Raw genomic sequence first — 25,171 nt, 5'->3', positions numbered from 1 at the left:
CGCAATTATCCCAACCCCCCATGACTATGCGCAACAGCCCCTGTGACCCCGCTATTCATGCTGTCTCGTGCCTCCCCTGCTTGCCCCGTCGACTCGTGGGGGTGTGTGTGGGGGGAAATGCGCCTCAACCGCGGTGGCCGAATGCCCCACGCCGCGACCACACAATATTAAGGCCGGCAGCAGCGCCGCGGTACCACGTAGCACGGGGGAGGTCATCCAATTCCCTGATCGCCGGAAACCGTGAGAATTAATCCCGATAAGGGTCTCTCGGATAAAAACCGGTCGATCAGGTAACCTTCCCTTCCAGCTCTATGGGGGGGGGGGGGGATGCGTGCGGGTGTGTGCTTATGTGGGGCGGGTGATGGGGGGCAGTGCGGTGGGGGAAGCCGGGCGGCTCCCTGGCTCGGCAGAACGGCCCCGTCGCTGTGGCACCACAGCTGCTGCGCTTCAATTAGTTCAAATTAACTGTGTAACATTTCACCCACTCGATGTGTTTTAAGCATTGATGTGATGGGAGTGATCGAGCCCGAAAGCAGGGATCACAAACACAGGCGAGGCGGGTGGCAGCTCCCTCACTCGAACTGAGTGCAGAGTAATCTCAGCGACGTCAGCATTCTCGCTGGCGATTCTAATCTAAATCCAGATTCAAAATGATGCATTCTTGACGAACCTCCAATTTGATTATGTGTTGCACCTCTTCATTCCGTCATCATGCTACTGGTGCCAAATATGGAATTTAGTCTAAAAATGTATTGATTCCAGACAGCTTTACTCAATTTGCCTTCATTCGCTCGTTCCGCCTTTTCACTTTGTTTTTGTTTTGTAAACATTGCGGTGCACCATTTAAACTTCTATAAAATTAATTTCTATACGTAAATATCGCATTGTTTGCAATGTCTTTCTTACTTTGGGAGAACTAGTTGGTGACGTTCACTCAACTATTGTGTTGGAAGCCGTTAAGCTTCACACGATTATAAAGTTAGTTCATCTTGTTCACTTGAAAACAAGACCTTACACCGATTATTCACTGCACGTGCAATCTTGCAACAGATGGCGTTCCTCTGGCGTTCGCTGCGGGTGTGCCAATATCATTCCAGAGTGCTTCGAAGAAGGGCCATTGCCCAAAACGTCGCATATTATACATGTCAAGGAAGTGTTATTGACGACGGTGGAGGGTTTTCTTCGTCGCAGAGGTTAAAGGTGGAAGGTTTAAGGCGGAGCCATCGCGGAGGGCAGGGGTGGTCGGTGACGTCGCCACGCTTCGGGTATAAAGGCGGCTGCTGCTGCAAGCTGAGCGCGCAGTCTCTCGCGAGGAGCTTTGTCACAAGTAGTCGCAATGTCTGGACGCGGTAAAGGCGGTAAGGGGCTCGGCAAGGGAGGCGCAAAACGCCATCGCAAGGTGCTGCGCGACAACATCCAGGGCATCACCAAGCCCGCCATCCGCCGCCTCGCTCGCCGCGGCGGTGTGAAGCGCATCTCGGGCCTCATCTACGAGGAGACCCGCGGCGTCCTGAAGGTCTTCCTTGAGAACGTCATCCGCGACGCCGTCACCTACACGGAGCACGCCAAGCGCAAGACCGTCACCGCCATGGACGTGGTCTACGCCCTCAAGCGCCAGGGCCGCACTCTCTACGGCTTCGGAGGCTGAGCGCCCATCTCTCGCACACTAAGCCAACCCAAAGGCTCTTTTCAGAGCCACCCACCTCTTCGAAACTGCTTGCGCCAGTGTTGCCAAACACGCTCTGAATGGAGCACATGTCCTGGGTTGTTGTGAGCGTGCTGGACGTTCGCTTGTTGAGTTGGCGAATCTTCATCTGCTTCCACATGAATGAATGAAAGAAATCATGATATTCACGACACGTCACATTTAACAAGGCGTAATTCTTGAACGCCTTAATACAGTACCCATTTCTGGTATTTTTGCGTGAATTATTTCCAGCTGCAGCCGATTCCGATATTACGTAGAGCATTTGGCGCCACAATCTTACAGCACACTCGTCCTAATTGACGTAGCGTGCCGGAATGCTAATCTCCACCTGTACAGCACAACAGCGAAGTTATTTTTCTCCACCGAGCGCTTGTATTTTTCCAAATTGCGTTCATAAAACGCCCGTGCGCCGTATTAGACGAGTGGTGAAACAATCCCTCGTAAGAAACAAAAAAACCCACGCTCAAAACACAATATACTGAATTGGGTTTTCTAGTCATCCTTTTTAAAGCAAAGGCAATGCCATGGCTGCAATTCACTAATACACATGTTTGGACATTACATTGTGTTATATTCTCAAGTCCTTTTGGCAGTAAAATCGATATTAAAGTGAACATCGCGTCCGCGTTTCTCATTGGAGGCTGATGGAGAGGGACGGTACTAAAAGAGCCACTCAGCAGCGCCGCGCACTACGATCCTCTGATTTGCATCTCGCCTCCTATAAAAGGAGCTCAACGCGCGAGCGACATCCACATTCGCTTCCCGTCTGTTCTGACCTGAAGCTGCTGCCTACGACGCGTCGACATGCCCGATCCTCCCGCATCAAAGAGCGCTGGGCCGGCCAAGGTTCCTGCTCCCAAGAAGGGCTCCAAGAAGGCTGTGACCAAGGCTACGCGCAAGGATGGCAAGAAGCGACGCCACCGCAGGAAGGAGAGCTACGCCATTTACATCTACAAGGTGATGAAGCAGGTGCACCCCGATACCGGCATCTCGTCCAAGGCAATGAGCATCATGAACTCGTTCGTCAACGACATCTTCGAGCGCATCGCTTCCGAGGCGTCCCGCCTGGCGCACTACAACAAGCGCTCCACCATCACTTCTCGGGAGATCCAGACCGCAGTGCGACTGCTGCTCCCCGGCGAGCTGGCCAAGCACGCCGTGTCGGAGGGCACCAAGGCCGTCACCAAGTACACAAGCTCCAAGTGAAGCCTCGACTCCACCATTAATTACAAAGGCTCTTTTCAGAGCCACCCACCTCTCCGAACCTGCTTGTACCAGTCCTAGCAGGAGTACTAAACGAAACTTCCAACAAAGCCCCGGTTCACGCGGGGACATTGTTCGCTCATTGAGTGAAATGGAGAGATGGAACGCATTTTAACCTGTTTCCACGTGAATAAAAGCGATAACAATATTCATGGCACATCATATTCACCAGCAGGCATGTCTTGGACTTGTTTGTCCATTGATTTCATCTGCAGCCCATTCAGATACTACATTGGATATTTGGTGCCAAAACCTTGCAATGCAATATATTTAATTCGTGGTTGTATTTTCGGACAGGAACTAACATTTTGCACGTGTGCATCTATGTAAAAGTAAGCGCCTAGCATGGATGACTCGTGCAGTATAATTGATGATCATCATCTCAATGCCAAGAGAATAGATATCTATCCCTGTGATCACCTCTTTCCGTCAATTTTTACGTATTAACTTTGGAGCTTTCGTGACTGCAGGAATTATTCTTTGGTTCTTTCGGTAAAGTCACGTCTATAAAAAAAAAACAAATTGGTGATATCTGTCTACTTATATGTCTGTCTATAATTTTTTCTGGTTCGATTTTATGTCGCTATTTCATTATACCTGATGATGATTGCTTGTGTTGCAATGGAAACGTCGTATGCTATTATTTAATTTATTATTTTTTCTTTATACGTGACTTTACCGAAAGAACCAAATAATCATTTACTGCAGTCACGAAAGTTCTAAAATTAAGATTGATGAAGAAGAGTTGACGACTCGAGATCATTGCACGCTGCCAACCAATCAGCACGCGCCCCTTCTTCGCACGTCACGACTCCGCTGACCAGTGAGCGCGCGCTCTGGGCTACATAAGCCGCCTTCTCCTCCCCGCCTGTGAGAATCTTTGCCCTCACCAAGCCATGGCTCGCACCAAGCAGACGGCTCGCAAGTCCACGGGCGGCAAGGCCCCCCGCAAGCAACTCGCCACCAAGGCGGCCCGAAAGAGCGCTCCGGCCACGGGCGGCGTCAAGAAGCCTCACCGCTACAGGCCCGGCACCGTCGCTCTGCGCGAGATCCGCCGCTACCAGAAGTCCACCGAGCTGCTCATCCGCAAACTGCCCTTCCAGCGCCTCGTCAGGGAGATCGCGCAGGACTTCAAGACCGACCTGCGCTTCCAGAGCTCCGCTGTCATGGCTCTGCAGGAGGCCAGCGAAGCGTACCTTGTCGCGCTCTTCGAGGACACCAACCTGTGCGCCATCCACGCCAAGCGCGTCACCATCATGCCCAAGGACATTCAGCTCGCCCGCCGCATTCGTGGCGAGCGCGCTTGAACGCCCAGCTCGGCCCTCAAAGCACAACACAAAGGCTCTTTTCAGAGCCACCACTTACTCGTGAGAAAGCTTCCATGTGTGTCCTTCAAAGTTCGGGTGCCGGAAACCTTCGTTTGCTGGTCACGGCTCTCACGAGTCGTCAGGCGTAAGCGACAATGAAGTTCATTTTCTATACCCCGCCGCTCGTATTTTTCAACATCACACGTTGGTGTTGTATATAAGCGTTGTGAAACCATGTTTACATAGTGTACAACAAAAGGGTTATTTTGGTGAAATGTATTTTACCTCAGAGTCGCGTGGTGGGTGTGGAGGCCTCGCACCGTGCAGAGCCTCCCGCCTCGCCTGATTTTGCCACCCGGCTGACGCTGGGTACGGGTGCCGTTTCCCCCCCCCCCCCCCCCGCGCTTCAATAATACTGTGTAATCGCTATAATTTAATAATCTACCGACCCTATAATAGTAATAGCACACATTGTGGTCGGGGGGGGAGTAAAGAGGACGTGAAACTTAGATGAATTTACCTCAGAGTCGCGTGTTAATGCGTGCGCCTATTTTTAACGGGAATTAAAGATGGCGTCCACCCCGCAACTGCTAGCCCGGCGCTAGCCGTTGCCAGGGGCAACCGGCGTCGCTAGCCGTTGCCAGGGGCAACCGGCGTCCAATGAAAGTGCGTATGGTCCGACATCCACACACAGACAGACAGACATTCACGATTTTATATATATAGATTAAACCCAAAGATATTGGTGTATGCTGTTTCAAGCCCGAGCTGATAAGAAGTTCACATTTTGCAAACTGAGACTGAATTATTCACGCACATATATTTTTAGGCATTGCCCGAACAGGCGGTTAAAGAAAAATATCTATACACCGTATAGGCACGTGGGCGATCAATCACGAGCTCAAGGCTATCACAATGATTTCTTATAACCAATGCGGTCCCTCAAAATGATGATTATAATCAATAATACATTGATATTTGCGGAATCCGCTTATAAGTTTGACTTGCCAGCACGCGCCCATAAATTAACTCTATCATGCTTAAAACTTGAACCTATTAAGTACGTGTATCGCATTGTTTAATTCATAAGATGCGTGTGCGCATTAAAACATATATGGATACAAATAATGAAAGTCAACATCGAATCCTCGCGTCCCGGCTTGTCATTGGTGGCTCAAGGAGAGGGCGGGACTCGACCGAGAGGAGCCAATCAGCAGCGGCGCGCTCTACGATCCTCGTCTCCGCTATAAAAGCCGCTCCCGTGGTGCGTGTTAACGTCACAAATCGTTCGTACTTTGTCTCCAGTGCTTTTTGCATCCTAGGTCCCTTAACGATGTCTGGACGCGGCAAGACCGGTGGCAAATCTCGCGCCAAGGCAAAGTCCCGCTCTTCCCGCGCCGGCCTGCAGTTCCCCGTGGGTCGCGTTCACAGGCTGCTCCGCAAGGGCAATTACGCCCAGCGGGTCGGCGCTGGAGCACCCGTCTACCTGGCCGCCGTGCTCGAGTACCTTTCTGCCGAGATCCTCGAGCTGGCTGGCAATGCCGCCCGCGACAACAAGAAGACGAGGATCATCCCCCGACACCTGCAGCTCGCCGTGCGAAACGACGAGGAGCTCAACAAGCTCATGGGCGGCGTGACTATCGCCCAGGGCGGTGTGCTGCCCAACATCCAGGCCGTGCTGCTGCCCAAGAAGACCTCTCAGGCAAAGAAGTGAACGCGCCGCCGCCTCTACCACCACAACAACGGCTCTTTTCAGAGCCACCCACTTGCTTGCAAAGAGCTCGGACAGTCGTGCACAGGGGTTTTGTTATTAATAAGGACACCGTCGTCGAGTTGCCCTCGTCCCAAATTGCTCGCAATTAAACGAATGCTTTGCTCATTCCAGGATACCCTTATGTCTAATTTAGGAACGGTATTTGAGCAGCATTCCAACATTGCATCAATCATGGAACATGGTTTAGAATAAATTGGGATACCTATTGGAAGAAAGTATCGTATTTTTTAAAGAATAAAACTCGCTCTTTTTGAGCGGTCAGATTACATGTGAAGAGGAGTCGGTGAATGGTTCAAGCACTTTAAGGGATCTGCGAGCCACCCTCACGCACCACGCAAACACGACATCTCCGCTCTCACGACAACACGCACCAATCGCACGCGCGGGGAAGAGCTGGACGGGGGGGTCAGGGGTTAAAGGGCGGACACCGCTGGTTTCAAGTTCATTTTAAGTTCATTTATTAGGTATAGCCCTGTGAGCCATTCAGCTCTTGAATCGGGTGCAACCGCAACAAACAAAAAACAAAAAACATGAACAAAAAACATCTTAAAGTGAATATGTGACTAAGTGCAAACAGAAAATCCAAGAAAAGACAGCAAAAATATTGCAGAAAAAACACCGTACACCAACGCTGTGTGCAAAAATCCCAGTGGGATGCAAGTCAAACAACAACAACAACCACAAGACAACTTAGATTAAGGCCATCAGTCTAACTCTGTACTACAACAACACAAACATGGCTAAACCAATACACTTTTCGAAATCACCAAAATAAAGCCATGAAAGCAATGAAAAAGCAATCATAGGAACTGTGACGGAATTTTCACAATAAATGGCATAAACAACATGTACTACCAAAACCCTGCAGCCATAGCTGGCTGCATGAGTCACTCCACAGCAGGTCGCAAGAGACTGCGCGTGGCGCTTTGTGTTGCCGTTGCCATGAATCGTCGAAGCGCGTTCACGATCTGTTGTTCTCCTGTAACGCGGTGGTCATTTCGATTTAAAGCTTTCGTGACTGCAGGGATTCATCTGCTTGGTTCTTTCGGTAAAGTCACGTAAGATGGAAATAATAAAATAATAATAAAACAAAAAAGTTATTGTAAAATTTTATTATTAAAATAAAAATGCTATTTAATAATAAACTAATGAAAATAAAAATAATAAGTAAAAGGTTTCTTTTTATTATTTTATTATTTAATAATGACGTCAACACACCCCTCCCCACTGACTCGCGAGCCCACAGAGCGATGACGTCAACACCCCCCTCCCCACTGACTCGCGCGCCCACAGAGCGATGACGTCAACACCCCCCTCCCCACTGACTCGCGCGCCCACAGAGCGATGACGTCAACACCCCCCTCCCCACTGACCCGCGCGCCCACAGAGCGATGACGTCCACACCCCCCTCCCCACTGACTCGCGCGCCCACAGAGCAAGGATTGCAACAGGCGATGTCATTGGCTGCGCCGGATGCGACGGCCATCTTGTTTAGTTCATTTAGTTCACGGATCGCAGGGGGAGCGGGCGGCCATCTTATCAGACAGAGGGACGGCCTCGCGAAGCCTGTCGCAGTAGGCCTCGTGAAGCCTTCTGCACTAGGCCTCGCGAAGCCTTCTGCAGTAGGCCTCGCGAAGCCTTCTGCACTAGGCCTCGCGAAGCCTCCTGCAGTAGGCCTCGCGAAGCCTCCTGCACTAAGCCTCGCGAAGCCTCCTGCAGTAGGCCTCGCGAAGCCTTCTGCACTAGGCCTCGCGAAGCCTTCTGCACTAGGCCTCGCGAAGCCTTCTCTGCAATAGGCCTCGCGACGCCTTCTCTGCACTAGGCCTCGCGAAGCCTTCTCTGCACTATGCCTCGCGAAGCCTTCTCTGCACTAGGCCTCGCGAAGCCTTCTCTGCACTAGGCCTCGCGAAGCCTCCTGCAGTAGGCCTCGCGAAGCCTTCTGCACTAGGCCTCGCGAAGCCTTCCCTGCAGTAGGCCTCGCGAAGCCTTCTCTGCAGTAGGCCTCGCGAAGCCTTTTCCGAAGTAGGCCTCGCGCCGTGCTTTTCGTGCACAAATAAGGCGATTAAATGTATCTTGTCTCTGTGTTAATAAATGTATCTTGTCTCTGTGTTAATAAAACGTGCTGCGTTTCAGTAAAGTAAATTTGAAGCGAAGTTTATTATTACACTTGTTAAGCCAGGAAAGCCCCACTGAGTCAAAAGGTTTTTGTAGGGTCCTGCCAAGTGTTTGCAGTAGGGGGCGATGTTGCTACACCAAATCGGACGATACGAAGGGAGAGATTGAGGCCTAGTTCTAGGCTTTAGGCCTAGCTGTAGGCTTTAGGGCGCTGTGAGTTAATTTTTTATTTAAATGTTTTAATGATTTATATAAAAGCTTTAAATTTAAATGTTTCTATTTAAAAACATGAGGGAATGTAACATTGTTAAACATAACTCCCTTTCACACACGCGAGGGTACGATACGAAGGGAGAGTTTCAGGCCTAGTTCTAGGCTTTAGGCCTAGCTGTAAGTTTTAATTAAAAGCTATCTCAGGGAATAAGGGAATGTTACACGTGTCATGCCAAGTGTTTGCAGTAGTGGGCGATGTTGCTACCAGGATAGCGTCACTGAGTCTAAAGGTTTTTGTAGGGTCATGCCAAGTGTTTGCAGTAGGGGGCGATGTTGATACACGGACGGACGGACAGTCAGACGGACAGACGGATGGACGGACGGACGGACAGACACATTAATCTATTGGTGGTCTGGTCCACTTCGTTCCTTCCAGTATAAAACCCCACCCACTCCCCCCACCCCATCACCCCCCCCACTCCCCCCACCCCATCACTCCCCCCACCCCATCACTCCCCCCACTCCCCCCACCCCCCACTCCCCCCACCCCATCACCCCCCTTCACTCCCCGCCACTTCCCCCACCCCCACTCCCCCCACCCCATCACTCACCCCCACCCCCTCCTCCCCCCACATTGGGGAGGGCCTGACCTGGAGCGCCAACAGCACTGAGCTTCTGAAAAAGGCCCAGCAGAGACTTTACTTCCTGAGAATTCTCAGGAATAATAACATCACACAGAAACTGCTGGTGTTGTTGGGGCCGCTGGTCCCCGGAGTCCCTCCCTGCTCCGTGCCTATGGCAGGGGCTCCGCCGTGCGCCGACCCCTCGCTGCTCTGCGAGCAGCTGCTGCCGTCGCTGGGCTCATCGCCCGACGGCTCCCCTCCCTGGTCCGTCCCTCCGCGAGCTCGTGTGAGAGGCATAGCTCGCCGCACGCCCTCGTTCACCTGCAGACGCTGCGTTGTCTCTCCACGGATCACGCGCTATTAAAACGGGGGTCGGGGGCGAACGGCGCTGCCCTCACACTGCGCGAGTCCCGGCGGCGACAGACGGATCGGGGACCTGCGGACGCACCGACCCCTTCACCCACACTACGAGCGCACACACCTGCACACACGCGCACCCACACGCTCACACTGCACGACAATATCACGCGAGACCACGCTTCGCTATTAATGATTTATTATCTGATACCTGGTAATTTAATGTTAAATCAGTGAGTCGACGAGGCTGGCCTACGCTGATACCTTTATACCTATTCCCGATTTATCTGCTATGATTCTAATTCACCTACTTACTTCCTGCTGGATGCCCACGGCGGTTCGTTGATCCCGTGCTCGCAGCGCACCTCGATGCGTCTCACGGACGATCGGGTCGCTGGACTGGAGAGCGTCCTGTCGCCTGGCGCTGGAGAGAAGAGAGCTATTTTCCCTCTGCGCCCCTCTATTCATCCTCCCTACCTCAAAGGGGATGCTGCGCTAAACAATGGGCTCGCGATCCTCTGGCACGCGCACGGCGGTTCTGGGCGCTGTTGATATGCTAATCAGTGTGCTGCGTGCAAGGCGTAAATCCTACTTAATCCCTTACCCTCCCTAACAATGGGGCCTGCGCGCTCAAGCGCAATTATCCCAACCCTCCATGACTATGCGCAACAGCCCCCGTGACCCCCCTATTCATGCTGTCCCGTGCCTCCCCTGCTCGCCCCGTCGACCCGTGGGAGTGTGTGTGGGGGGAGATGCGCTTCAACCGCGGTGGCCGAATGCCCCACGCCGCGATCACACCATATTAAGGCCGGCCGCAGCGCCGCGGTGCCACGTAGCACGGGGGAGGTCATCCAATCCCCTGATCGCCGGAAACCGTGAGAATTAATCCCGATAAGGGTCTCTCGGATAAAAACCGGTCGGCCAGGCGACCTCCCCTCGGAGCTCTATGGGGGGGGGGGGAAATGAGTGCGGGTGTGTTAATGTGAGGTGAGGTGAGGGGGACGCGGGGTCGGCTCCGTTGCTTGGTGGTGGCGAGGTCGGGGATTTGGTGCCTGCCGAACGGCTTCGTGGCGGCGGCATCACATAGCCCCCCGAGGTGCCAGTCCCCGTCCCGGGTTGACTGGAGCACCTCGCTTGGGCCGCGCCCACGAGGAAACGTTGCGGGGTCCGGGGGATCCGTCCGGACCTGGTGGCTGGCCTCGGGGCGGGTGGTTCCGTCCTCTGTAGCTCCTGCGGCGGTCTCCTCCTCCACTCCAGCGGCTCTCCCCGTCCCCCGGCACCTGTGGGCTGGGGCACAAACTCAGCAGCGGAAGGGTTTAGTGGCCGTCGTCCGCGCCGTCTCCGGACTGGATCGGGGCGTCTCGGGGACCAGGCGGGGCCCATGTAGTGTGCGAGGCCCCCCAACACGAGGGGTGCGGGTACTCCGGGATTTCGGGGCTTTCGGGTGACGGAGTCCTCTCTCGCCGGGGCCGCTTTCCATGGTTTTAAGCGGCGGACATTGACCACCGTCTCTCGACCCCTCTCCCCGCCGTAAATTAGTACCGTCCAGGGGGATATCTGCCGCACCACGGTCCAGGGTCCCCGCCAGTAGGTCGTCAGTTTCCCCACCTGCCCGGCCCCGACGCGAGGGGTGTGTAGCCACACCTTAGCGCCTGTCAGGAATAAGGGGGGTTCCATGCGGGGTCGGGTGCCCTGTTCCTGCCGCCGATGCGCGGCTTCCCCTTGCGGGTATGCTCGGCCTCGGGCTTCTCGCAGGGTCTCCAACAGGTGTTCCACGGGGCGGCTTCCCTCCTCCGGCTGGGGGGAAGGGACGCCGAATAGCAGATCTGCGGGTAAACGAGACTCACGGCCGAACATCATTTAAAACGGGGTTTGTCCCGTCGACGTGTGTACGGTGGTGGCGTAGGCGAAAAGGGCGTAGGGGAGGTGTTCGTCCCAATCCCGTTGATTTGCGGCCGCCATACGTTTGAGTTTCCCCGCTAGGGTCTGATTCATGCGCTCTACCATACCGTTCGCTTGGGGGTGATACAGCTGTGGTTCGGTCCTTCTGGATTCCGAATTCTCGGCACAGTGCCTGGAACAGCTCGGCCTCGAACTCGCTACCCTGGTCGGTGAGGATGTGGGGGTCGCTAGCCCCCGAGATCCCTCCCTCGATAATGCTAACGGCCGGGCTAGCATCATCAATCGCCCCCCCGCTGCTAAGCGAACCGCTGCTAAGTTCCTCACCCATGGTGTGGGAGCCGTCGCCCGAGGGTTCCACCCCACCGCGGGTCCGCGTAGCAGGCATGATTAATTACGTACGCGCACACCCACACACACAGCTCCGTACGGCACTCACTCTTGCGCTTCTCTGCGCCGCGCTGGCCGCTCACGTTACAATCGCGCACCTGGGGTACGCCGATTTCGCACGACGAGAGCTTACGCATACCCCGTACCACACGCGTTCACACTTATAACACGTAACGAGCACACGCCAGCGGGGCACACGCCGACACAACGACTAAAGTCGCCGCCGCCGTGCGCGCGAGATAAACCGTACAACAATGCGCAGCCGATTACGCTATGATCGCGCACCTGGGGGACGCCGATTACGCACGCTGCGAGCTTACGCACACACAGTACCACACGCGTTCCCACACGCTCACACTGCACGACAAGATCACGCGAGACCACGCTTCGCTATTAATGATTTATTACCTGATAACTAATGTTGAATTAGTGAGTCGACGAGGCTGGCCTATTCCACTAAACCGGCACCTATTCCCTATTTATCGGCTATGATTCTAAGTCACCTTCTTACTCACTGTTAAGTGTCCACGGCGGTCCGCTGATCCTTGTGTTAACCGCGTGCCTCGGTGCGTCGCACGGACGTCCGGGTCGCTGGCTCGAGCTGCGTCTGGTCGCCTGGCGCTGGAGTAAGAGAGCGATTTCCCCTCTGCGCTCCTCTATTTATCCTCCCTACCTCCAAAGGGGATGCTGCGCTGAACAATGGGCTCGTGCACCCCAAGCCCGCGCACGGCAGTCCCCAGGCGCTGTTGATATGCTAATCAGTGAGCGACGTTGGCGGCGTACATCCTAATTACTCCCTTACCCTTCCTAACAATGGGGCCTGCGCGCTCAAGCGCAATTATCCCAACCCCCCATGACTATGCGCAACAGCCCCTGTGACCCCGCTATTCATGCTGTCTCGTGCCTCCCCTGCTTGCCCCGTCGACTCGTGGGGGTGTGTGTGGGGGGAAATGCGCCTCAACCGCGGTGGCCGAATGCCCCACGCCGCGACCACACCATATTAAGGCCGGCAGCAGCACCGCGGTACCACGTAGCACGGGGGAGGTCATCCAATTCCCTGATCGCCGGAAACCGTGAGAATTAATCCCGATAAGGGTCTCTCGGATAAAAACCGGTCGATCAGGTAACCTTCCCTTCCAGCTCTATGGGGGGGGGGGGGGGGGGATGCGTGCGGGTGTGTGCTTATGTGGGGCGGGTGATGGGGGGCAGTGCGGTGGGGGAAGCCGGGCGGCTCCCTGGCTCGGCAGAGCGGCCCCGTCGCTGTGGCACCACATAGCCCCCCGGGGTGCCAGTCCCCGTCCCGGGTTGACTTGAGCACCTCGCCTGGGTTGCCCCCACGAGGTATCGCCGCGGGGTCCGCGGGATTCGCCCGGCCCTTGTGGCTGGCCTCGGGGGTGGCGGCTCCGTCTCCTGGGGCTCCGGCGGTGGTCTCCTCCTCCATTCCAACGGCTCCCCTCGGCCTCTGGCACCTGCGGGCTGGGGAACAAACTCAGAGGCGGTGGGGTTTAAGGGTCGCCGTCCTCGTCGCCCCCGGCCCCGCCCGGGGCCCCTCGGAGCCCGGGGCTCCGTGGGGCCCATGTACTGCGCGAGGCCCCCGGGCAAGGGGGGTGGGGGGACCCCGGGGTTTCGGGGTACTTGGACGGCGGGGCTCCCTCCCTCGGGGGCTGCTCGCCACGGCTTCAGTCGGCGGATGTTGACCACCATCTCCCGGCCCCTCTCTCCTCCCTGAATCAGTACCGTCCAGGGTGAGATCTGCCGTCTCACAATCCAGGGTCCTCGCCAGTAGGTGGTCAGCTTCCCCACCTGTCCGGCACCGACGCGGGGAGTGTACAGCCACACCTCGGAGCCCGCAGTGTAGAAGGGGGGCTCCATACGGGGTCGGGCGCCCTGCTCTTGCCGCTGGTGCGCGGCCTCTCCGTGCGGGTAGGCTCGGCCCATGGCCCCTCGCAGGGTCTCCAGCAAGTGCTCCACGGGGTGGCTCCCTTCCTCCCGTTGCGGCGGAGGGACACCGAACAGCAGATCTGCGGGCAGGCGAGACTCGCGACCAAACATCATTAGGAACGGGGTCTGTCCTGTAGAGGTGTGAACGGTGGTGGTGTAGGCGAACAGGGCATAGGGAAGGTGTTCGTCCCAGTCCTGTTGATTCGCGGCCGCCATGCGTTTAAGCTTCCCGGCCAGAGTCTGGTTCATCCTCTCTACCATCCCGTTCGCCTGGGGGTGATACGCCGTGGTTCGGTCCTTCTGGATCCCGAACTCTCGGCACAGTGCCTGAAATAGTTCGGCCTCGAATTCACTACCCTGGTCGGTAATGACTCGTTCGGGGATCCCGCACTTAAGTACGTAGTTTTCCACGAAGGCCCGGGCCACTACGAGGGCTGTTTTATCCGGGATAGCCACCGCCACGGGGTAGCGGGTGAAGTATTCCACCGCTACGAGAATATATCGGTTGCCCCGGTGGGATCGTGGAAAGGGCCCCTGCAGGTCGATTCCGACCAACTGATTCGTCCGACTGACTCGGAACGGCCTCAGGGGTACCTGGTACCTCGCCGGCTTTTGCCCACACTGCTGACAGGCCCGGCAGCCCTGCACCCAGGCGGCCACATCTTGTGCCAATTTGGGCCAGAGATACTGGCGACGCAGGGTCTCTCGAGTGCGTCGTTCCCCATCGTGGCCCCCGAGTGGGTGGTCATGCACCAGCCGTAGCAGCTGGGGTCGCACCTGGGCAGGAACACAGATGCACCCCGGCTGGCCGGCCTCGGTTAACTCCCGTACCACTCCGTTCTGCACACACAACCGGGCATACAAACCGCTCCAGGGTCCTGGTAGTGCATCCTTCTTCTCTCGCAGTGCCGCCTCCACCGCCGCCAGATCCGGATCTCGCTGCTGGGTCTGTCTCAGCTGCTCGTCGTTTAGGCCCGGGAAGGCGCAGCCGACGTCCTCCTGGATCCGTCCGATCGGGTCCCGAGCCGCGGGTCCCGCGCTTGCCGGGCGGTCGACGGGATCCTCAGTGCCACCTGTGAGGGTCTCTGTGGCGCACACTGCACTCTCTCTCGCTGGGGGGGGGTCAGTGGCCGCGGCCTCTCGGGGGTCCGTTGCCTGCCGGCAGCGTCCCCCCGTGAAACACGGGCAGGCCTCCTCCGCCCTCGTCTCGGCGTACACCGTGGGTCGCCTCGACAAGGCGTCCGCGTTTGCATGCGTCCGGCCAGCCCGATACTCGATTTGCAGGTTGTACTCCTGCAACTGCGCCAACCACCGGGCCATCTGCCCCCGTGGCTCCTTGAATGTAAGAAGGAACTGAAGAGCATAATGGTCAGTGCGTACGCGACATCTCCTGCCGTACAAATACGGCCGGAACTGTTTGCATGCGAAAATCACGGCGTACAACTCTTGGCGGGTCACGCAATAGTTCAGCTCGGCCCCACTCAAGGTCCGGCTGGCGTACGCGATGACTCGTTCCGTCCCATCCTGTACCTGTGACAACACCGCGCCCAGCCCGCTGCTGCAGGCGTCGGTGTCCAAAATAAAATCGGTGGTAAAATCGGGGAAAGCAAGGGTGGGGGCGTGGGTGAGGTGGTCTTTGAGAGTGGTGAAGGCCGTCTGGCAGGCCCCCGTCCACTGGTAGGGGTGCTTAGGGGAGGTGAGTTGGGTGAGGGGGCGTGCAATCTCGCTGAATCCTTTTACAAATCGACGATAATAGGTGGCGAGCCCCAAAAATGATCTGATCTCCGTCAGATTCCTTGGCCGTGGCCACTCCACTACGGCGCGTACCTTCTCCCGATCGGTGTGCACGCCTGCCTCGCTGACGCGATGCCCGAGGTACCCCACCTCGCGTTGTGCGATGTAACACTTACGTGGCTTGAGCTTGAGATGAGCCGCTCGCAGTCGCTGGAACACCTCTCGAAGCCTGGACCAATGCTCAGACAAAGATCTACTGAACACTATCACATCGTCCAAGTAAATCAGGCACTGTTCCCACTGCAAGCCCCGCATCACCAACTCCATCAACCGCTGGAACGTCGCGGGCGCGTTAGTGAGTCCGAACGGCAACACTCGAAACTCAAACAGGCCCATCGGGGTGGTGAATGCTGTTTTTGGCCGATCCTCCTCCGCCATCTCCACCTGCCAGTACCCGGACGCGAGATCGAGGGTGGAAAAATATCGCGCTCCGGCGAGGCTGTCGAAGGTGTCGTCGATGCGGGGTATGGGGAAGGCATCGCCGAGCGTGACTGCATTTAGTTTACGGTAATCGACGCAGAACCGGGTTGACCCATCCTTTTTCGTTACTAGTACCACTGGGGCTGACCAGGGGCTCGCCGAGGGCTGAATTATGTTATCGCGAAGCATGTCCCCAACCGCCTCTTTGATCTGGGTGCGTTCGGGTGCGCCCACTCGGTACGCAGGGAGTTTGATGGGTCGGGCTGCACCGGTGTCAATTTGGTGCTTAACAAGGTCGGTCCGACCCACGTCCGAGTCGTGTTCGCTGAACACGTCGGCATACTCCCGCAGTAAATCGCGCAGCCGATCGGCCTCTCCCTTAGGTAAGTCCGCCCATGGTACATGTAACGCGTCGAGCAGGGGAACGACCTCGGCTCGGGGAGTCGGGCCGACTCGCCAGGCCAGGTCCTGCTCACCCTCCGGACGACCGGGGTCCTCAGCCCAGAGTGCGAACACCGAGTCGTTAGAGTGGCGTGCGTGCAGGGGGTGTACGGTGGCTATCGGGGTGCGCCGTCGCATTATCGCTGGGGTATTGTGGGGGTTAAACATCCGCATAAACAATCGGTCCCCATCTGCGTTTACCAACGTGGCGGATCCCACAATCCCATACCGTTTTGCCAACTCCGGGTGAGGAGTTAGCATTACCTCCCCTGATGGTCGGAGCGCGGGGTCGGTGGGGGATGTTGCCACCGGCACCAGCATCTCGGTGAGCGGGCCGATGGTGACTGCCGTCGCCAGGATAGCGGCCACAGGTGCGAAGCGGGGGCGCGTCGGTTCTCGTCCCAAGAACGGTATCCGCTCGCCGTTGCTCTCCATGGTGGCGCATCGCTGGCGGGGTTGCACGTTGAGTCCCAGCCGTTCTAAGAGGTCGGTACCTGCGATACACTCGTGACACAACGCACTCGACACGTAGAACTCCTGGGTGCACACCTGACTGCCTATGCGGACCTCTAGGGTGGCTTTCCCCAGCAGCCCCATTCCGGCTCCGCTCGCAGTGTGCAGCGCGCGGTCCGGGGCCTGCAGGTGACGCACGTCGACCCCGATCGCGCTGCAGTGCGCTGCGCTCACGAGCGAGGCCACCGCCCCCGTGTCCAGTAGGATGCGGGTACGCACTCCGTTTACCTCCCCTTCCACCAGCGACGTGGCCCCCGTGATCCCCGCCACCAGCTCCCGCAGCCAGTCGCCAGGAGTCACCGTTTCCGTGGGCGTTGTTGCTGGAACCTGTGTGGAGATCACTCGCTCGCCATTATTCTCATTATCGTCTATCTGTATCGGGACCGCGTCGATTGCACCCCTAGTTGGTCCGCTCTCTAGGGGGCGTTGGAGTTTAACCCCCCGTGTCTGTCTAGCTCGGGTGATTTCCGGACAATCCCTCACTAGATGCCCTCGGCGATCGCACATATAACATGCCCGGGGAGGGGGGGCGGCTCCGTAGCGGGTCCCCTGTCCGCTCCCTCTCCCTCCCCCAGTACGCAGTTGTCCCAAATCGGACTCTAATTGGGACACCCTCCCGGCTAGTCCCCCTACTGTCGAGCGTAGTTCACCCATCTCAGACTGGAGGGTCTTCATATTTTTATTTGCGTCCTCGCGTACCTGGTTTACCTTGTCGTCTATCTGGGTTACCTGGCCGGAGACATCCTTTATACCCGTTTGTATACCGGCAACCCATCCCGGGGTTGTCTCGCGGGACACTGGAGGCTCTCTTTCCCGGCCCCTTACCCTCCTCGCGAGCTCCTGTTCCTCCTCCTCATCTTCCGAGAGCAGGCTCGCAATGGCGCGCTCTCGTCCCAGCCCCCGGAGCTGCGCGCGTTCGCTGTGAATTCTTTCACACTTACGTGCGCGCTCGACAAGGGCGTTAAAGGGAAGACGTGGGCAGCTCATGTCTGGCTGCCACCACGCCGTGCGAGACAGGTACCGCTGGATTTTCTCGGCGGCCAGTTCCTCAATAACATCAGTTGCGTACCCCGGGCGTGCGATCTTTGTTAACTCGCGCACATCCTCGGCGTAATCACGTAGATCTTCGCCAGGTTGGCGCCGGCGCGCCTCTAAGGCCGATTTTGCTTCCTCCTCGTCACGCGTGCCAAACCGCTGATCGAGTCGGCGCATCAGCTCCTCTAGCTGTGTCTGTGCGCTCGCGGGTAACGCTTCTACAAAATCGGCTGCCCGCCCATCAAGATTCATATTAAGTTGACGTACTGCCTGCGCGTCCGTCCACCCATTAATTTCCTTGGCCCCTAAGAGATTGCGGGCGAATGCCTTCCACGAAGGGGCCCCCCGGCCGGTAAATATTAGTCTTATTTTAGCGTGAGGTAACGCGGGGGTCCGTACCGCTTCCGACACCAATTTGTGGGGGTCGCTAGCCCCCGAGATCCCTCCCTCGATAATGCTAACGGCCGGGCTAGCATCATCAATCGCCCCCCCGCTGCTAAGCGAACCGCTGCTAAGTTCCTCACCCATGGTGTGGGAGCCGTCGCCCGAGGGTTCCACCCCACCGCGGGTCCGCGTAGCAGGCATGATTAATTACGTACGCGCACACCCACACACACAGCTCCGTACGGCACTCACTCTTGCGCTTCTCTGCGCCGCGCTGGCCGCTCACGTTACAATCGCGCACCTGGGGTACGCCGATTTCGCACGACGAGAGCTTACGCATACCCCGTACCACACGCGTTCACACTTATAACACGTAACGAGCACACGCCAGCGGGGCACACGCCGACACAACGACTAAAGTCGCCGCCGCCGTGCGCGCGAGATAAACCGTACAACAATGCGCAGCCGATTACGCTATGATCGCGCACCTGGGGGACGCCGATTACGCACGCTGCGAGCTTACGCACACACAGTACCACACGCGTTCCCACACGCTCACACTGCACGACAAGATCACGCGAGACCACGCTTCGCTATTAATGATTTATTACCTGATAACTAATGTTGAATTAGTGAGTCGACGAGGCTGGCCTATTCCACTAAACCGGCACCTATTCCCTATTTATCGGCTATGATTCTAAGTCACCTTCTTACTCACTGTTAAGTGTCCACGGCGGTCCGCTGATCCTTGTGTTAACCGCGTGCCTCGGTGCGTCGCACGGACGTCCGGGTCGCTGGCTCGAGCTGCGTCTGGTCGCCTGGCGCTGGAGTAAGAGAGCGATTTCCCCTCTGCGCTCCTCTATTTATCCTCCCTACCTCCAAAGGGGATGCTGCGCTGAACAATGGGCTCGTGCACCCCAAGCCCGCGCACGGCAGTCCCCAGGCGCTGTTGATATGCTAATCAGTGAGCGACGTTGGCGGCGTACATCCTAATTACTCCCTTACCCTTCCTAACAATGGGGCCTGCGCGCTCAAGCGCAATTATCCCAACCCCCCATGACTATGCGCAACAGCCCCTGTGACCCCGCTATTCATGCTGTCTCGTGCCTCCCCTGCTTGCCCCGTCGACTCGTGGGGGTGTGTGTGGGGGGAAATGCGCCTCAACCGCGGTGGCCGAATGCCCCACGCCGCGACCACACCATATTAAGGCCGGCAGCAGCACCGCGGTACCACGTAGCACCGGGGAGGTCATCCAATTCCCTGATCGCCGGAAACCGTGAGAATTAATCCCGATAAGGGTCTCTCGGATAAAAACCGGTCGATCAGGTAACCTTCCCTTCCAGCTCTATGGGGGGGGGGGGGGGGATGCGTGCGGGTGTGTGCTTATGTGGGGCGGGTGATGGGGGGCAGTGCGGTGGGGGAAGCCGGGCGGCTCCCTGGCTCGGCAGAGCGGCCCCGTCGCTGTGGCACCACAAGGACTCGTTCCGGGATCCCGTGCTTGAGTACGTAATGTTCTACGAATGCCCGGGCCACCACCAAGGCCGTTTTATCAGGGATGGCCACTGCCACGGGGTAGCGGGTGAAATACTCTACTGCGACTAGAATATACCGGTTGCCTCGATGGGATCGTGGGAATGGCCCCTGTAGATCGATCCCGACCAGCTGATTCGTGCGGCTGACGCGGAACGGCCTTAGGGGTACCTGGTATCGTGCCGGTTTCGGCCCGCACTGCTGACAGGCGCGGCAGCCCTGTACCCAGGCCGCCACGTCTTGTGCCAATTTGGGCCAGAGATACTGGCGACGCAGGGTCTCTCGAGTGCGTCGTTCCCCATCGTGGCCCCCGAGTGGGTGGTCATGCACCAGCCGTAGCAGCTGGGGTCGCACCTGGGCAGGAACACAGATGCACCCTGGCTGGCCGGCCTCGGTTAACTCCCGTACCACTCCGTTCTGCACACACAACTGGGCATACAAACCGCTCCAGGGTCCTGGTAGGGCGCTCTTTTCCTCCCGCAGTGCCGCCTCCACGGCCGCCAGATCCGGATCTCGCTGCTGGGTCTGTCTCAGCTGCTCGTCGTTCAGGCCCGGGAAGGCGCAGCCGACGTCCTCCTGGATCCGTCCGATCGGGTCCCGAGCCGCGGGTCCCGCGCTTGCCGGGCGGTCGACGGGATCCTCGGTGCCACCTGTGAGGGTCTCTGTGGCGCACACTGCACTCTCTCTCGCTGGGGGGGGGTCAGTGGCCGCGGCCTCTCGGGGGTCCGTTGCCTGCCGGCAGCGTCCCCCGGTGAAACAGGGGCAGGCCTCCTCCGCCCTTGTCTCGGCGTACACCGTGGGCCGCCTCGACAAGGCGTCCGCGTTTGCATGCGTCCGGCCAGCCCGATACTCGATTTGCAGGTTGTACTCCTGCAACTGCGCCAACCAACGGGCCATCTGCCCCCGCGGCTCCTTGAATGTAAGAAGGAACTGAAGAGCATAATGGTCAGTGCGTACGCGACATCTCCTGCCGTACAAATACGGCCGGAACTGCTTACATGCGAAAATCACGGCGTACAACTCTTGGCGGGTCACGCAATAGTTCAGCTCGGCCCCACTCAAGGTCCGGCTGGCGTACGCGATGACTCGTTCCGTCCCATCCTGTACCTGTGACAACACCGCGCCCAGCCCGCTGCTGCAGGCGTCGGTGTCCAAAATAAAATCGGTGGTAAAATCGGGGAAAGCGAGGGTGGGGGCGTGGGTGAGGTGGTCTTTGAGAGTGGTGAAGGCCGTCTGGCAGGCCCCCGTCCACTGATAGGGGTGCTTAGGGGAAGTGAGTTGGGTGAGGGGGCGTGCAATCTCGCTGAATCCCTTTACAAATCGACGATAATAGGTGGCAAGCCCCAAAAATGATCTGATCTCCGTCAGATTCCTTGGCCGTGGCCACTCCACTACGGCGCATACCTTCTCCGGATCGGTGTGCACGCCTGCCTCGCTGACGCGATGCCCGAGGTACCCCACCTCGCGTTGTGCGATGTAACACTTACGTGGCTTGAGCTTGAGATGAGCCGCTCGCAGTCGCTGGAACACCTCTCGAAGCCTGGACCAATGCTCAGACAAAGATCTACTGAACACTATCACATCGTCCAAGTAAATCAGGCACTGTTCCCATTGCAAGCCCCGCATCACCAACTCCATCAGCCGCTGGAACGTCGCGGGCGCATTGGTGAGTCCGAACGGGAGTACTCGAAACTCGAATAGCCCCATCGGGGTGGTGAATGCGGTTTTCGACCGATCCTCCTCCGCCATCTCCACCTGCCAGTACCCGGACGCGAGATCGAGGGTGGAAAAATATCGCGCTCCGGCGAGGCTGTCGAAGGTGTCGTCGATGCGGGGTATAGGGAAGGCATCGCCGAGCGTGACTGCATTTAGTTTACGGTAATCGACGCAGAACCGTGTTGACCCATCCTTTTTCGTTACTAGTACCACCGGGGCTGACCAGTGGCTCGCCGAGGGCTGAATTATGTTATCGCGAAGCATGTCCCCAACTGCCTCTTTGATTTGGGCGTGTTCGGGTGCGCCCACTCGGTACGCAGGGAGTTTGATGGGTCGGGCTGCACCGGTGTCAATTTGGTGCTTAACAAGATCGGTCCGACCCACGTCCGAGTCGTGTTCACTGAATACGTCGGCATACTCCCGCAGTAACTCGCGCAGCCGATCGGCCTCTCCCTTAGGTAAATCCGCCCATGGTACATGTAACGCGTCGAGCAGGGGAACGACCTCGGCTCGGGGAGTCGGGCCGACTCGCCAGGCCAGGTCCTGGTCACCCTCAGGATGCCCGGGGTCCTCAGCCCAGAGTGCGAACACCGAGTCGTTAGAGTGGCGTGCGTGCAGGGGGTGTACTGTGGCTATCGGGGTGCGCCGTCGCAGTATCGCTGGGGTATTGTGGGGGTTAAACATCCGCATAAACAATCGGTCCCCATCTGCGTTTACCAACGTGGCGGATCCCACAACCCCATACCGTTTTGCCAACTCCGGGTGAGGAGTTAGCATTACCTCCCCTGATGGTCGGAGCGCGGGGTCGGTGGGGGATGTTGCCACCGGCACCAGCATCTCGGTGAGCGGGCCGATGGTGACTGTCGTCGCCAGGATAGCGGCCACAGGTGCAAAGCGGCGGCGCGTTGGTTCTCGTCCCAGGAACGGTATCCGCTCGCCGTTGCTCTCCATGGTGGCGCATCGCTGGCGGGGTTGCACGTTGAGTCCCAACCGTTCTAGGAGGTCGGTGCCTGCGATACACTCGTGACACAACGCACTCGACACGTAGAACTCCTGCGTGCACACCTGGCTGCCTATGCGGACCTCTAGGGTGGCTCTCCCCAGCAGCCCCATTCCGGCTCCGCTCGCAGTGTGCAGCGCGCGGTCCGGGGCCTGCAGGTGACGCACGTCGACCCCGATCGCGCTGCAGTGCGCTGCGCTCACGAGCGAGGCCACCGCCCCCGTGTCCAGCAGGATTCGGGTACGCACTCCGTTTACCTCCCCTTCCACCAGCGACGTGGCCCCCGTGATCCCCGCCACCAGCTCCCGCAGCCAGTCGCCAGGAGTCACCGTTTCTGTGGGCGTTGTTGCTGGAACCTGTGTGGAGATCACTCGCTCGCCATTATTCTCATTATCGTCTATTTGTATCGGGACCGCGTCGATTGCACCCCTAGTTGGTCCGCTTTCTAGGGGGCGTTGGAGTTTAACCCCCGCGTCTGCCTAGCTCGGGTGATTTCAGGACAGTCTCTCACTAGATGCCCTCGGCGGTCGCACATATAACATGCCCGGGGAGGGGGGGCGGCTCCGTAGCGGGTCCCCTGTCCGCTCCCTCTCCCTCCCCCAGTACGCAGTTGTCCCACATCGGACTCTAATTGGGCTACTCTCCCGGCCAGCCCCCCTACGGTCGAGCGTAGTTCCCCCATCTCAGACTGGAGGGTCTTCATATTTTTATTCGCTTCCTCGCGTACCTGGGTTACCCTCTCACCTACGTGGGTTACCCTCTCCCCTACTTGGGTTACCTTACCGTCCATTCGGTCTACTCGGCCAGCAATATCTCCCATGCCGGTCTGTAACCCAGCTACCCAACCCGGGGTTGTCTCGCGGGGTTTCTGGGCCTCTCTTGCCCGTCTCCCCATGGGGCTGGCGGGCTCATCCTCATCCTCCTCCTCGTCAGGGATCAGGCTCGCCACGGTGTACTCCTGTCCCGACCCTCGGAGCTGCGCGCGTTCGCTGGAGAGCTCCTCACACTCCAGCGCTTGCTCGACTAGGGTATCGAAAGGGAGGCCTGCGCTACTCTTTTTGGGCTGCCACCACGCGGTGCGAGCTAGGTACCTGAGTAGCTTGTCTGCAGCTAGCGCGTCAATGACCTCCTTCGAGAACTCTGGACGGGCGATCCGGGTTAGTGATCGCACGTCCTCAGCGTAGTCTCGGAAGTCCTCGCCAGTTTGGCGTCGGCGCGCCTCTAAGGCGGTCTTCGCCCGTATCACGTTGCGTGTGCCGAAACGCAGGTCTAATCTACGCATTAGTTCTTCTAGTTGGGTTTGCGCGCTTTCGGGTAGTGCCTCTACAAAGTCGGCTGCCCGCCCGTCTAAGTTTAACGTAAGATGTCGCAACGCCTGCGCGTCCGACCAGCCATTAAGCTCTTTAGCCCCTATGATATTACGGGAAAACGCTTTCCATGTAGGGGTCCCCTGGCCGGTGAACACATGCCTTACCTTTGCGTGGAGTAGCGCGCCACCTTCCCGTGAAGATGTGAGGGTTCGTCCCACTTCTGGCACCAAGTTGTTGGGGCCGCTGGTCCCCGGAGTCCCTCCCTGCTCCGTGCCTATGGCAGGGGCTCCGCCGTGCGCCGACCCCTCGCTGCTCTGCGAGCAGCTGCTGCCGTCGCTGGGCTCATCGCCCGACGGCTCCCCTCCCTGGTCCGTCCCTCCGCGAGCTCGTGTGAGAGGCATAGCTCGCCGCACGCCCTCGTTCACCTGCAGACGCTGCGTTGTCTCTCCACGGATCACGCGCTATTAAAACGGGGGTCGGGGGCGAACGGCGCTGCCCTCACACTGCGCGAGTCCCGGCGGCGACAGACGGATCGGGGACCTGCGGACGCACCGACCCCTTCACCCACACTACGAGCGCACACACCTGCACACACGCGCACCCACACGCTCACACTGCACGACAATATCACGCGAGACCACGCTTCGCTATTAATGATTTATTATCTGATACCTGGTAATTTAATGTTAAATCAGTGAGTCGACGAGGCTGGCCTACGCTGATACCTTTATACCTATTCCCGATTTATCTGCTATGATTCTAATTCACCTACTTACTTCCTGCTGGATGCCCACGGCGGTTCGTTGAACCCGTGCTCGCAGCGCACCTCGATGCGTCTCACGGACGATCGGGTCGCTGGACTGGAGAGCGTCCTGTCGCCTGGCGCTGGAGAGAAGAGAGCTATTTTCCCTCTGCGCCCCTCTATTTATCCTCCCTACCTCAAAGGGGATGCTGCGCTAAACAATGGGCTCGCGATCCTCTGGCACGCGCACGGCGGTTCTGGGCGCTGTTGATATGCTAATCAGTGTGCTGCGTGCAAGGCGTAAATCCTACTTAATCCCTTACCCTCCCTAACAATGGGGCCTGCGCGCTCAAGCGCAATTATCCCAACCCTCCATGACTATGCGCAACAGCCCCTGTGACCCCCCTATTCATGCTGTCCCGTGCCTCCCCTGCTCGCCCCGTCGACCCGTGGGAGTGTGTGTGGGGGGAGATGCGCTTCAACCGCGGTGGCCGAATGCCCCACGCCGCAATCACACCATATTAAGGCCGGCCGCAGCGCCGCGGTGCCACGTAGCACGGGGGAGGTCATCCAATCCCCTGATCGCCGGAAACCGTGAGAATTAATCCCGATAAGGGTCTCTCGGATAAAAACCGGTCGGCCAGGCGACCTCCCCTCGGAGCTCTATGGGGGGGGGGGAAATGAGTGCGGGTGTGT

General features: G+C 57.9%; 4 protein-coding genes across 4 annotated transcripts; 3 read left to right on the top strand and 1 right to left on the bottom strand.

Annotated features, from left to right (window-relative positions):
* The first annotated feature begins 431 nt into the window (after positions 1–431).
* Positions 432–1,700, top strand: LOC133359812 (histone H4). Its single transcript, XM_061578348.1, has one exon. It carries the CDS (start codon positions 1,337–1,339, stop codon positions 1,646–1,648), a length of 312 nt encoding a protein of 103 aa, XP_061434332.1. The 5' UTR covers positions 432–1,336; the 3' UTR covers positions 1,649–1,700.
* Positions 1,701–2,303: 603 nt separating this feature from the next.
* Positions 2,304–2,978, top strand: LOC133359800 (histone H2B type 3-B-like). The gene has a single exon (XM_061578332.1). It carries the CDS (start codon positions 2,513–2,515, stop codon positions 2,912–2,914), a length of 402 nt encoding a protein of 133 aa, XP_061434316.1. The 5' UTR covers positions 2,304–2,512; the 3' UTR covers positions 2,915–2,978.
* A 1,333-nt stretch (positions 2,979–4,311) lies between these two features.
* On the top strand, positions 4,312–6,410 carry LOC133359787 (histone H2A-like). Its single transcript, XM_061578317.1, has 2 exons — positions 4,312–4,423; positions 5,584–6,410. Exons 1-2 carry the CDS (start codon positions 4,353–4,355, stop codon positions 5,990–5,992), a joined length of 480 nt encoding a protein of 159 aa, XP_061434301.1. The 5' UTR covers positions 4,312–4,352; the 3' UTR covers positions 5,993–6,410.
* A 16,345-nt stretch (positions 6,411–22,755) lies between these two features.
* LOC133359760 (uncharacterized) lies at positions 22,756–24,537 on the bottom strand. Its single transcript, XM_061578291.1, has 2 exons — positions 24,510–24,537; positions 22,756–24,273 (listed from the first exon to the last, which is right to left on the bottom strand). The coding sequence occupies exon 2, from the start codon at positions 24,132–24,134 to the stop codon at positions 22,869–22,871; it is 1,266 nt and encodes a 421-aa protein (XP_061434275.1). The 5' UTR covers positions 24,135–24,273; positions 24,510–24,537; the 3' UTR covers positions 22,756–22,868.
* Positions 24,538–25,171: the final 634 nt, after the last annotated feature.

Source organism: Lethenteron reissneri, chromosome 66, assembly GCF_015708825.2.
Source record: "Lethenteron reissneri isolate LAM-NWPU_2019-01 chromosome 66, ASM1570882v1, whole genome shotgun sequence".
NCBI classification, from domain to species: domain Eukaryota; kingdom Metazoa; phylum Chordata; class Hyperoartia; order Petromyzontiformes; family Petromyzontidae; genus Lethenteron; species Lethenteron reissneri.
This window is presented reverse-complemented; position numbering and strand designations above follow the sequence as displayed.